Source organism: Schistocerca piceifrons, chromosome 5 (assembly GCF_021461385.2).
Source record: "Schistocerca piceifrons isolate TAMUIC-IGC-003096 chromosome 5, iqSchPice1.1, whole genome shotgun sequence".
NCBI lineage: Eukaryota > Metazoa > Arthropoda > Insecta > Orthoptera > Acrididae > Schistocerca > Schistocerca piceifrons.
The window spans coordinates 580356725-580369592 of NC_060142.1; the positions used below are offsets into that span (position 1 = coordinate 580356725).

The window sequence follows — 12868 nt, forward strand, 5'->3', positions numbered from 1 at the left end:
AAGTTTTCGTGATGGCGGTAATATGTAAAACTACGCGGTTTTCTTGCCGCATCAATTCCGGATAAAATCTCAAGCTTTCAATGATAGCCTCCATGTCAGGAGCAACTGACTGTCTTCACTGCTGCTGTGGTGGTCTTACGTAGCCTGTGGACAACCTTCTGATTGGTCGGCTTGTGACTGGTCGGTGATTACGTACTGGTGCCACAGGCAGTGTCCATGTCTGCGCTGGTGGTGCCACTGCTTCTATTGGAATGTAAACACTGCAAGGAATGTTTCTGCTGCTTCTCTGCATCGAGTGCTCGTTTACATGCACTGCTAAGATAATATCCATCACAGTTAAAGTTCTTTTCGTTCATTCTTATTTCTACTGTGTCCTTAATAACAGAATCCCACAATGTGGAGGCATGGGACAAAATTTTTATTTCATCAAACAGAATTTTATGTTTATTAGTGAGGCTGTGCTCCGCAACTGCCAATTTCTCTAGTTCCTCATTTTTAATATGCCGTCAGTGTTCTACACAGCAGTCAGAAATGGTATGAATGGTCTGACCTATATAACTGCTTCCACACTTACAGCAGATATCATAAATTCCCATGAGTGTGGAAGCAATTATATAGCTCAAACCATTTGTACAGTTTCCCGACTGCTGTGCAGAAAACCAAAAACATATTAAACAAAGAGAACTAGAGAAATCAACAATTGCAGAGCACAGCCTCACTAACAAACAAATTCTGTTTGACGAAACAAAAATTTAGTCTCATGCCTGCACATACTGGAGTTCTGTTATTAAGGGGGCTGTTGAAATAAGAATGGGTGAGAAGAACTTTAACCGTGACAATGGATATTATCTGAGCAGTGCATGGAAATGAGTGCTTGATGCAGAGAAGCAGCAGAGACATTCCTTGCAGTGTTTACATTCTCAAGGAAGTGGTGGCGCTACCAGCGCAGACAAGGACACCGTCTGCGACAGCAGTATGTAGTCACCAACCAATCACAAGCTACCCAATCAGAAGCTGTCCACAGGCTATATAAGGCCACCACAGCAGCTGTGAAAACAGTCAGTTGTTCCTCACGATGACGATGGAGGCAACTGTCGAAAGCTTGAGATTTTATCCCGAATTGATGTGGCAAGAAAACCAAGAATGTATTACGTATCAGGGTCTCACAAAAGCTATCATTCTCATTACTTTCCTCTACGGGGAGGACATCGCATGCCAGGTTTGTCAACTGGAGAAGCTTTGTGTCAAATATGCACAGTTGTGGAGAATTTGGCATTTCTGCAACATGTCATGATAAGGATATTGTTTCTAAGTTTTCTGTGTTTAAACACCATATCAAGTTGGTTGGAATGAAGAATATATTACAAAAGACCAGCCGGACGATTGTCAAAGAAACGTTACGACACATAAGGTACAAACTGGATTTTAATGCACACAGTTTATATAGTTGCCACCTTTTGTTATCTACAGTTCTCTTGCCTTCTGACTAGGAGTGGGTCGATATAATGACGGCTGCTCATCAAAGAGCTCATCTTAGCAATACATCGGCTAAACAAGTAATGAAATTTGAGCATCTTGCTCAAGACCGGAGTCATCGTATGAAATAGCACGCACTGTTCTCAACTTTTCAGACAAGAGCCTGAACAAAGGAGCCATCTCGGACCTTAATAAAGGTTCGAATTTAGCTCCTACACCAAATACTATGCCCATTCCGGATCATATCAGTGGAATAGAATAGGCAGTGCGACATCTTGCACAGGACACCAACAAAGTGAAACTTATTATTAGTAACTTTTTGGCCTCAGCTAAGCCTCCCAAATCTAATATCAGTAGAGAGGAGAGACAGGGCTCCATTTACTTCGGGGAGATAAGATCTTGTCATATTATCAGCTGACAAAGGAAATGCCACCATCGTGCTTAATACTACCGAATATCATAGCAAAATTACATCACCATTGGAGAAAAGTACGTACAAATGTCTTAAACGGGATACAACTTTGACGTACAGCACAAAAACTATGGAGTTACTGAAGAATTCTGGTATACCAGATGATATTACAGAAACTCTAAAAGTCTGAGCTCCTAGACCTCCGAGGTTGTATGAACTACGGAAGATCCACCAGGATAATGTTCCCTTGAGACTTATTGTCAGTGCAATTGGTTCTCCTACCTACAAGCCGGCCAAATATCTAACAAAGTTGATGACTCCTATAGTTGGCCGTTATGAACAGTACATCAAGAACTCCCAGAAGCTCATTAAGAAAATCAAACAGATTAGAGTTGGTCAAAATGACATTTTTGTCAGCCTGGATGTGGTATCGCTGTTCACAAAAGTTCCTGTGGAGGACATTCTGAAAATGCTGGCGGATCTTTCTTCTCCTGAAACTATAAAGTTGTTCTAGCATGTGATGATAACCACCTACTTCCTGTATGGTAGTAAATTTTATGAAATGATGGATGGTATAGCGAGGGTCTCTCCGTTGTCTACATCATTTTTTATGGAGAATTTTGAGGAATGTCCATTAAATTCGGCTCCCCCCTGTCCATCCTTATATTATCATTATGGTGTCGATAAATTTATGATCTGGCCACATGGCTCAGAAGCTCTCAAACAATTCACAGAACACATAAACAACATACATCCGAACATCCGGTTCACTGTCGAGATGGAGAAGGAAGGACAGTCGAAATTCTTAGACATTTTAGTACAATGAGAGACGAACAGGCATCTGGTCACTCTGTGTACTGCAAGCCGACGTATACCAATTTTCAATGCGATAGGGTCCGCAGCTGTGATAAATTTTTTAAATGATTTCTTGAAACCTTCAGCTGCCATTTTCTTTATTTCCTGTATGATTGTACAATTTCAGCCTTAGGCCATTTTCAAGTATCTAAAACGGAAGTTACATACATTGGATACATTAGTGACTCTTGTGATTTTGATGTAGGAACAAGTCATATCTGCAGATATACTAGGCACATTATAACTTACTTTATGGATTTTTTTTGGTAACAGATTATGTCACATACGTTGTTGCTCCTACGACACGAGTTATGCCCATAAATTAGTTCAAAGTGTTCACATTATTGTAGGAGCACATTAGTTTCGCGCATTTGTTGCAAGGCTCTTATATATAACATACTTAACCTAGGAAGATTGGATTTATTTTACAGAATTTTGCTACTTAACCTGCATATGCTTTTGTTCTCAGTCATATTTATCGAGCATCATTGGTGTAAATATGACTGTATGTAATTTCTTTAAAATAACTTGTAAATATTTGTTCTGTTATTGTAGGAGCATGTCATTTTTGAATAGTTGGCACAAAGATCTTACATATCACATTTATGACAGTATTCCAAAATGAAATAGTACTGAGAACCCCACAAGAGTCTAGCAAAAACTGCTTCATGGTTGCGTGATGTTTCGTATTACAGTCATATTTATTAATGAGTGTAGTGATAAGTTTACATTCTATGCTTCGGTAACAGTTCGCCCTAGAACTGGTAGAAAGTTATCTAGGAAATTCCCATTTCGCAGGTCTTTATGCTCATTTAAAACTCTGCCTGACTGATCTTTTAGATGTATGTAGATTTCAATTTCTTCCATTACATCCACGACTTTTCCATTCTGTAACTTATGTAATATTTGAAGTGATTCATTTATAATAGGTATTTCATGGTTGGTGTCTTTTAAGGGCGTGGATGAGTTATTGTCACTTATCATCATGTGCTCTTTAAATCATGTACTAAATTTTCTTCCTGTTTGTCCAATATAAAATTTTGGGTACTCTTCACAGTTAATTTTGTAGATTCCTGATTGCAAAAATGGCTCTGATTTACGTGGTACGTGTCTCAACAATCGGTTTAGATTGTTAGTGCTTCTGTAACTGGTGTATAACTTTGTATCCTTGAAACATCGAGTAATTTTGTTGGAGATAATACCTAGATATGGCCATACAAGAACTTCATTTTTCTGTGGTTCATTTTTGTCTCTAGTTAAAGTTATTTCATCTATGGTACTGGCATGTGTTTGGTAGGTTTTCTTTTTGAATAACGTGACTACTAATTCTATAGGATAACCATTGCTTATAGCTACATTTGGAAGATCTAGTTCTTTATCAATATTTTCTTTTTTCAGTGGTAAGTTGTTTAGTCTATGTAACACAGAATGAAAATATGTGAGCTTGTGTGATCTCGGGTGGCATGACCGGCTGTGGATAATTATGTCGGTTGTTGTTGGTTTATGAAAAATACTGAATACGTGTTCAGATTTTTCGTTTGAAATTTTTAAATCCAGAAAGTTATGCTCTTATTTTTTTCCTCTTTCCATGGTGAAATTAATTTTTGGATGCAAACTGCTGAATTGTGAATGCATGACATTGCACTCATCTGTTGTATCGTCGAACTGAAGTGAGACATCTACAAGCTGTTCACTAAATTAGTGACAATGAAAGAAACATCTTCAACTTTTGTGGTCCTATCATCCTCAGTTGCATATAAAATTATGGTACGTTCATAATTTTTACTTTTGGATCAACTAATGAAACACAATGTTTGTGCCATATGTGTGTTGCCTTTATTCTTTGCAAGGCATCTTTAGTGGGCATGAATATGAACATATTTTTGTTTATACTATTTTTTTACAATTAGAAAGTTGTAGATATAGGTTATAAACATTCCTGGCAGTTTGTGTTTATAAATGTAGTAATAATTTAAACTTCTGCTTACTGGTTTTGTGGATGTTGTTCTACACGTCATGATTTTTTTCTATTGTTAGCACTGTTGTTCTTCTTCTTATAACTGCCATTTGAAATTTTGTTTTCAGACTTCACAGCACTAAGAGCTGAACTCTTGTTTCGATGTTATGTTTCGGTTGGTGTTGTCGACTGTTGAATGTTATTGCCAATGATTGAATCTTATTGGCAACTACTGAATATGTTTCTGTGGTGTGTGTGTGTGTGTGTGTGTGTGGACTGGTATTTGTTTTGGTATGATCACATGATGGTATATATACCCTTTTTTTCCCCTTCTTTAATTTTGTGTGTGTGTGTGTGTGTGTGTGTGTGTGTGTGAGAGAGAGAGAGAGAGAGAGAGAGAGAGAGAGAGAGAGAGAGAAGAGACAGACAGAGAGAGAGAGAGAGAGAGAGAGAGAGAGAAAGGGGGGGGGGGCGGGGGAAGAATATTTATTTGTTGTAATGTAGCTGTACATACCAGTGGAATGGCTTTTATCCTATCATTCTTTTATTAAGTTTGTTCTCAGCAATGGCTTTCTGAATGTGGTAATTTTCCTGTATTTCCATAAAGTATTTGTCATAGTTGTTTATTCTGATTATTTTCATATCTTACAGCATTGCAAACATCAGCCTATAAACATGAAACAAGATATGAAAATAATGAGAATAAACAATCATGGCAAATACCTTAGAAAGTTACCGCATCAAAGAAGCCACTGCTGAGCATAAACATGTGATAAATATGCACACATACATCAATACAGACTCACAACTAAAATTAAAAAAAGAAATGACAACACACACATGCATATACACACAGATTACAGATATCACAAAAACAAATTCAATAGTTCGCAATAATAACATACAATCAATGGCAATAACATTCAACAGTTGGCAGTTGGCAATGGCAATCAAAACATAACATCAAAAGAGGTGTTCAGCTCCTGGTGAAGTCACAAAACAAAATTTCAATTTGTAATTTATGGACCTTGCCGTTGGTGGGGAGGCTTGCGTGCCTCAACGATACAGATAGCCGTACCGTAGGTGCAACCACAATGGAGGGGTATCTGTTGAGAGGCCAGACAAACGTGTGGTTCCTGAAGAGGGGCAGGAGCCTTTTCAGTAGTTGCAGGGGCAACAGCCTGGATGATTGACTGATCTGGCCTTGTAACATTAACCAAAATGGCCTTGCTGTTCTGGTACTGCGAATGGCTGAAAGCAAGGGGAAACTACAGCCGTAATATTCCCCGAGGGCATGCAGCTTTACTGTATGATTAAATGATGATGGTGTCCTCTTGGGAAAAATATTCCGGAGGTAAAATAGTCCCCCATTCCGATCTCCAGGTGGGGACTACTCAAGAGGATGTTGTTATCAGGAGAAAGAAAACTGGCGTTCTACGGATCGGAGCGTGGAATGTCAGATCCCTTAATCGGGCAGGTAGGTTAGAAAATTTAAAAAGGGAAATGGATAGGTTAAAGTTAGATATAGTGGGAATTAGTGAAGTTCAGTGGCAGGAGGAACAAGACTTCTGGTCATGTGAATACAGGGTTATAAATACAAAATCAAATAGGGGTAATGCAGGGGTAGGTTTAATAATGAATAAAAAAAATAGGTGTATGGGTAAGCTACTACAAACAGCATAGTGAACGTATTATTGTGGCCAAGATAGACACGAAGCCCACACCTACTACAGTAGTACAAGTTTATATGCCAACTAACTCTGCAGATGACGAAGAAATTGATGAAATGTATGATGAGATAAAAGAAATTATTCAGGTAGTGAAGGGAGACGAAAATTTAATAGTCATGGGTGACTAAAATTCATCAGTAGGAAAAGGGAGAGAAGGAAATATAGTAGGTGAATATGGATTGGGGGTAAGAAATTAAAGAGGAGGCAGGCTCGTAGAATTTTGCACAGAGCATAACTTAATCATAGCTAATACTTGGTTCAAGAATCATAAAAGAAGGTTGTATACATGGAAGAACCCTGGAGATACTAAAAGGTATCAGATAGATTATCTAATGGTAAGACAGAGATTTAGGAACCAGGTTTTAAATTGTAAGACATTTCCAGGGCAGATGTGGACTCTGACCACAATCTATTGGTTATGAACTGTAGATTAAAACCGAAGAAACTGCAAAAAGGTGGGAATTTAGGGAGATGGTACCTGGATAAACTGAAAGAACCAGAGATTGTACAGAGTTTCAGGGAGAGCATAAGGGAACAATTGACAGGAATGGGGGAAAGAAATACAGTAGAAGAAGAATGGGTAGCTTTGAGGGATGAAATAGTGAAGGCAGCAGAGGATCAAATAGGTAAAAAGACGAGGGCTAGTAGAAACCCTTGGGTAACAGAAGAAATACTGAATTTAATTGATGAAAGGAAAAAATATAAAAATGCAGTAAACGAAGCAGGCAAAAAGGAATACAAACATCTCAAAAATGATATCGACAGGAAGTGCAAAATGGCTAAGCAGGGATGGCTAGAGGACAAATGTAAGGATGTAGAGGCTTATCTCACAAGGGGTACGATAGATACTGCCTACAGGAAAATTAAAGAGATCTTTGGAGAAAGGAGAACCACTTGCATGAATATCAAGAGCTTTGATGGAAACCCAGTTCTAAGCAAAGAAGGGAAAGCAGAAAGGTGGATGGAGTATATAGAGGGCCTATACAAGGGTGATGTACTTGAGGACAATATTATGGAAACGGAAGAGGATGTAGATGAAGATGAAATGTGAGATACAATATCGCGTGAAGAGTTTGACAGAGCACTGAAAGACCTGAGTCGAAACAAGGCCCCCCGGAGTAGACAACATTCCATTAGAACTATTGACGACCTTGGGAGAGCCAGTCCTGACAAAACTCTACCATCTGGTGAGCAAGATGTATGAGACAGGCGAAATACCCTCAGACTTCAAGAAGAATATAATAATCCCAATCCCAAAGAAAGCAGGTGTTGACAGATGTGAAAATTACTGGACTATCAGTTTAATAAGTCACAGCTGCAAAATACTAATGCGAATTCTTTACAGATGAATGGAAAAACTGATAGAAGCCGACCTCAGGGAAGATCAGTTTGGATTCCGTAGAAATATTGGAACACATGAGGCAATACTGACCCTACGACTTATCTTAGAAGAAAGATTAAGGAAAGGCAAACCTACATTTCTAGCATTTGTAGACTTAGAGAAAGCTTTCGACAATGTTGATTGGAATACTCTCTTTCAGTTTCTGAAGGTGGCAGGGGTAAAATACAGGGAGCGAAAGGCTATTTACAATTTGTACAGAAAGCAGATGGCAGTTATAAGAGTTGAGGGACATGAAAGGGAAGTAGTGGTTGAGAAGGGAGTGAGACAGGGTTGTAGCCTATCCCCTATGTTATTAAATCTGTATACTGGGCAAGCAATAAAGGAAACAAAAGAAAAGTTCGGAGTAGGTATTAAAATCCGTGGAGAAGAAATAAAAACTTTGAGGTTCGCCAATGACATTGTAATTCTGTCAGAGACAGCAAAGGACTTGGAAGAGCAGTTGAACGGAATGGACAGTGTCTTGAAAGGAGGATATAAGATGAACTCAACAAAAGCAAAACGAGGATAATGGAATGTAGTTGAATTAAGTCGGGTGATGCTGAGGGAAATAGATTAGGAAATGAGACACTTAAAGTAGTAAAGGAGTTTTGTTATTTGGAGAGCAAAATAACTGATGATGGTGGAAGTAGAGTGGATATAAAATGTAGACTGGCAATGGCAAGGAAAGCGTTTCTTAAGAAGAGAAATTTGTTAACATCGAGTATAGATTTCAGTGTCAGGAAGTCATTTCTGAAAGTATTTGTATGGAGTGTAGGCATGTATGGAAGTGAAACATGGATGATAAATAGTTTGGACAATAAGAGAATAGAAGCTTTCGAAATGTGGTGCTACAGAAGTATGCTGAAAATTAGATGGGTGGATCACATAACTAATGAGGAAGTATTGAATAGGATTGGGGAGAGGAGAAGTTTGTGGCACAACTTGACCAGAAGAAGGGATCAGTTGGTAGGACATGTTCTGAGGCATCAAGGGATCACCAATTTAGTATTGGAGGGCAGCGTGGAGGGTAAAAATCGTAGAGGGAGACCAAGAGATGAATACACTAAACAGATTCAGAAAGATGTAGGTTGCAGTAGGTACTGGGGGATGAAGAAGCTTGCACAGGATAGAGCAGCATGTAGAGCTGCATCAAACCAGTCTCAGGACTGAAAACCACAACAACAATAACAATTATAAGAAAAGGAAGAACACACTATGTAGAACATCAACAAAACTAGTAAGTAGAAATTTAAATTATTACTACATCACAGTAAAGCAAGATCCAAGAAGTGTTTATAACCTATATATACAACACACTAAACGTAAACTGAAGAGGCCTTGCAAAGAATAAACGTGAAACACGTATGGCACAAAAACTGAGTTTGATACAGTTGAAATTAGAAGGCCCAAAAGTAAAAATTGTCAACACACACAGTGACAATGAAAGAGCTCGAAGAATAAAATGTTTGTGTGCAATTTTGCTACAAACTTGGCAAAAGGTGATGCTAGTTGGCTGACACCCTCTTTTTTAGTTGCAAAGCCACTGTCCATAAGGCGTTCGTACCATCTGGTCTGATGGTAAACAAAGACTTCTACCAGAGATTGTTGGTACATATGAGTGATTCTGTGCACAAGAAGGTGCATGAAATGTGGAAAAACCAGGCTTTGATGTTGACTCATGACAATAGCAAGCTCATGCGTCACTGCTTGTCCACAGCTATCTAGTAAAACACACACCTGTTGTGCTCCATCCACCATATTCTCCTGATCTAGCCTCAGCAGACTTTCTACTGTTTCCCAAACTTAAAACCACATTTGAAAAACGTTGTTTTCAAACCATAGAGGAGATTCCGGACAATGCAACAAGAGACCTGTGCACTACCCAGAAAATGTGTTTCAGGAGGCTTCTCAAAAGTAGAAAAAATGATGGGGATGATGTATTACCAGTAGAGGGGACAATTTTGAGGGGTCAATGTTTAAAATGTTGTACAACAAGCAAAAATTGTGTTATAGCAAAAGTTGTGTTTCTTTTATAACACATCGTATATACATCAAAGAGGCCAGTTTTTACTGTTATCTACTATTACCATTTCATTAAGTGCATCTTGGGATAGGAACTGGTCCTGCACAACACTGTAACTCATAAGCATTGGCTTCCCATAATCATGAGGTTTGCTCTCTGGAGGCGGCATCACCCAATAGCTCACAATAGCAGACTCTAGAGACTGGTTATCTTTATTGTATGGAGCTGAAAAGAAAAAAAAAACTACATACACTGGGAATTCATAAAATTGTCACTCACAAATTAAAATTCCTATGTTTATATGAAAAGCCTACAAAGCTAAAAACAATTGTTTCTTGATAACAAATAACTGAGTATGAAATTTTCACTTTGCAGCGGAGTGTGCGCTGTTATGAAACTTCCAGGCAGATTAAGGCTGTGTGCCGGACAGAGACTCGAACTCGGGACCTTTGCCTTTCACGGGCAGGTGCTCTACCAACTGAGCTACCCAAGCACGACTCACGACCCATCCTCACAGCTCTAATTCCGCCAGTACCTCATCTCCTGCCATCCAAACTTCACAGGGGCTCTCCTGTGAACCTCTCCAAAGGTCCCGAGTTCGAGTCTCGGTCCGGCACACAGTTTTAATCTGCCAGGAAAGTTCAAATAACTCAGTAGCTCATGGAATATGAAATCTTACCAGCATTCTGTTACTTGAATTGTGGATGCAAGAAGTACAACATGTGCTTGCAAAAATGAATATCCCTAGAATAAAAAATTTTCACAATTCTATTTTTCAGCAAATAAGGCAAACACATAAAACTGCATAAAATTTGGAAGGTGTTTGAATGCTCAGAGTGCCTATAATGATGCTTTGACAAGTTGTCTGAACAATACACATAATACCATTTCTTCCTATTTTAGCACATAATTTCTTACGTATTACTTTTTTCTGTATTGTTATGGTCATCCACATTCTGATAATGGGGTCACACACGAACTGAAACTAGGTTTTAGTCAAGGTAGTAGTGGTTCCCCAAACCTTTATCAAGAGGTCTGTGTTTTACGAGAAATGTGGGAGGATAGTCATCCTAAAAACCCATCACATCATCTTTTAATTCCAAACCAAATTGTTTAAGTGCTAACACTGTGTCACTTGTGAAGTCAGACAATATTTAACTGTAAGAAGTGACAATCAAACTGTAATAACATTTGAATAACAAAATTATTATTTGTGTTTCTAACTGTTTATCAGATATAGGTAACTGAGTACACTTTCAACGGTCACTTCTCCATTTTTCTTTTATTTTAGAAAATTCTAACATCCCAACAACGGAAAGTCCAAGATGGACTAACACGCTAGTCTATCCCGTGACAGTCTCTTTATCTCTGCATAACTACTGCAACCAACACCCATTTGAACCTCCTTATTGTGTTCATCTGCTTAGTCTCACACTAATATCCCCTCTATCACAGCCCACCACTTCAACCTACCTCTCTTTTAGTTAATCTGTGCCATAAATTTCTTTTCTCCCCTATTCAATTCAGTACGTCCTCATTAGTAATTTGTTCTGCCCATCTAACCTACAGCGGCATTCTGCTGTTGAACCACATTTTAAAAACTTGTATTCTCTTCTTGCCCAAAGTGCTGATCATCCATGTTTCACTCCCATACAAGACTACACATGAGAGAGACACCTTCAGAAAAGACTTCCTCACACTAAAATTTATGCTAGAATTTTAATAAATTCCTCTTTTCCAGACATATTTTTGTTGATCTAGTCAATCTGGATTTTACATCCTCTCCATGTTGGCCACATCAGTTATTTTGCTGCACAGACAGCCCAATTTCTTCACAACTTTTATCTTAAGTAAAAATGAAAGATTTTTTTTGTAGAGCCATGCAAGAAGCTTTTTTCATAATATTAATTTAAAAATTTGCTTTCAAAATGTTATGTCTCCCACATGTTGCTCCAGGCCTTTTGGCCTTACACTGCTCGAAGCAACTTACATGGGAAATATATTCACTTATTTTTTCAAGCAGATCTTGTTTGGGGCTCATGAGATAAAATGGTTCCAATTTCACATCTTTTCACTGCAGGAAACTCAGAGGCGGTTACCTGCAACTGTGTTTTGAACCACTGTGTAAGTAGTTAAGGATCCTATGCACCACACTATCAGTAAAGTAGTTACATGTACGCTAATTTCTTCCAGTGTGTTCAAAACTACAAACAATTATGTGCATCACACTCAAGGCTTTCTGTAAATGCATAGATCAGAATTAAAAAAGAATAGAGCCATATGCATATTACACAGTACCACAAATATTATCAGAAGGACAGAAGGATGAGAGACACGATGTGCCATGTATGCAAGCCCAATATTGGTAGCAGTCTCTTAACAGCAACATCAATTATCTCACTGTCAGTGTAGCAAGTGGGCTAATGTTTGTGGTTCAGGCAGCAGTATTGGCAGCAGCCAATATATCAGCAAGCTACTGCAACATCATCTGCTGAGTGTACAGTTTAAATAACTAAAATTAAACCTGGATACAACACTGGGGAAAAAGATAGATTGCTACTTACCATAAAGATAACAGTCTAAGTTGCAGACAGGCACAATTAAAAGACACTTACACATAAGATTTCGGCCTCAGCCTCCACTAGAAAAAGAAAAACACACTCCATTCATTCACACAAGCAAACACACCTCATGCACACATTACCACAAACTATGGCAGCTCTGGCCCGAGCTGCTGGAGTTGGCGTCCATGTTGCTGCATTGTTGATGCTCCTACCTGGAGTTTCTATTGTTTAAAATTAAAACTAGTGGGGCTTAGGAGCATATTCCCTCTCTCATGTTAACTGACTTGTTACTACAATTTAAAGATGCTTTTTATCATTCCCAACCACACTGATCTAGTTTACTCTGGTCTAAAACTCATATTATCCATTAAGCATATACTTTTCTAAAGTATAGGTAGCCTATTTTTGGCAGACTGCTTGTGCGACTGATACTGTTCTTAATTGATTTTACCTTGTATGTTTTACCCTCT

At 38.5% G+C, this 12868-nt stretch overlaps 1 protein-coding gene across 2 annotated transcripts in view; it reads right to left on the reverse strand.

The window, feature by feature from the left end:
* LOC124799262 (MPN domain-containing protein) overlaps window positions 1-12868 on the reverse strand; it is a 158482-nt gene that overhangs the window by 16921 nt on the left and 128693 nt on the right. For both annotated transcript variants that reach the window (XM_047262825.1, XM_047262824.1), the window contains one exon: window positions 9899-10059. In XM_047262825.1, coding sequence (XP_047118781.1) covers window positions 9899-10059 — 161 coding nt within the window. The remainder of the gene's footprint in view (window positions 1-9898; window positions 10060-12868) is intronic.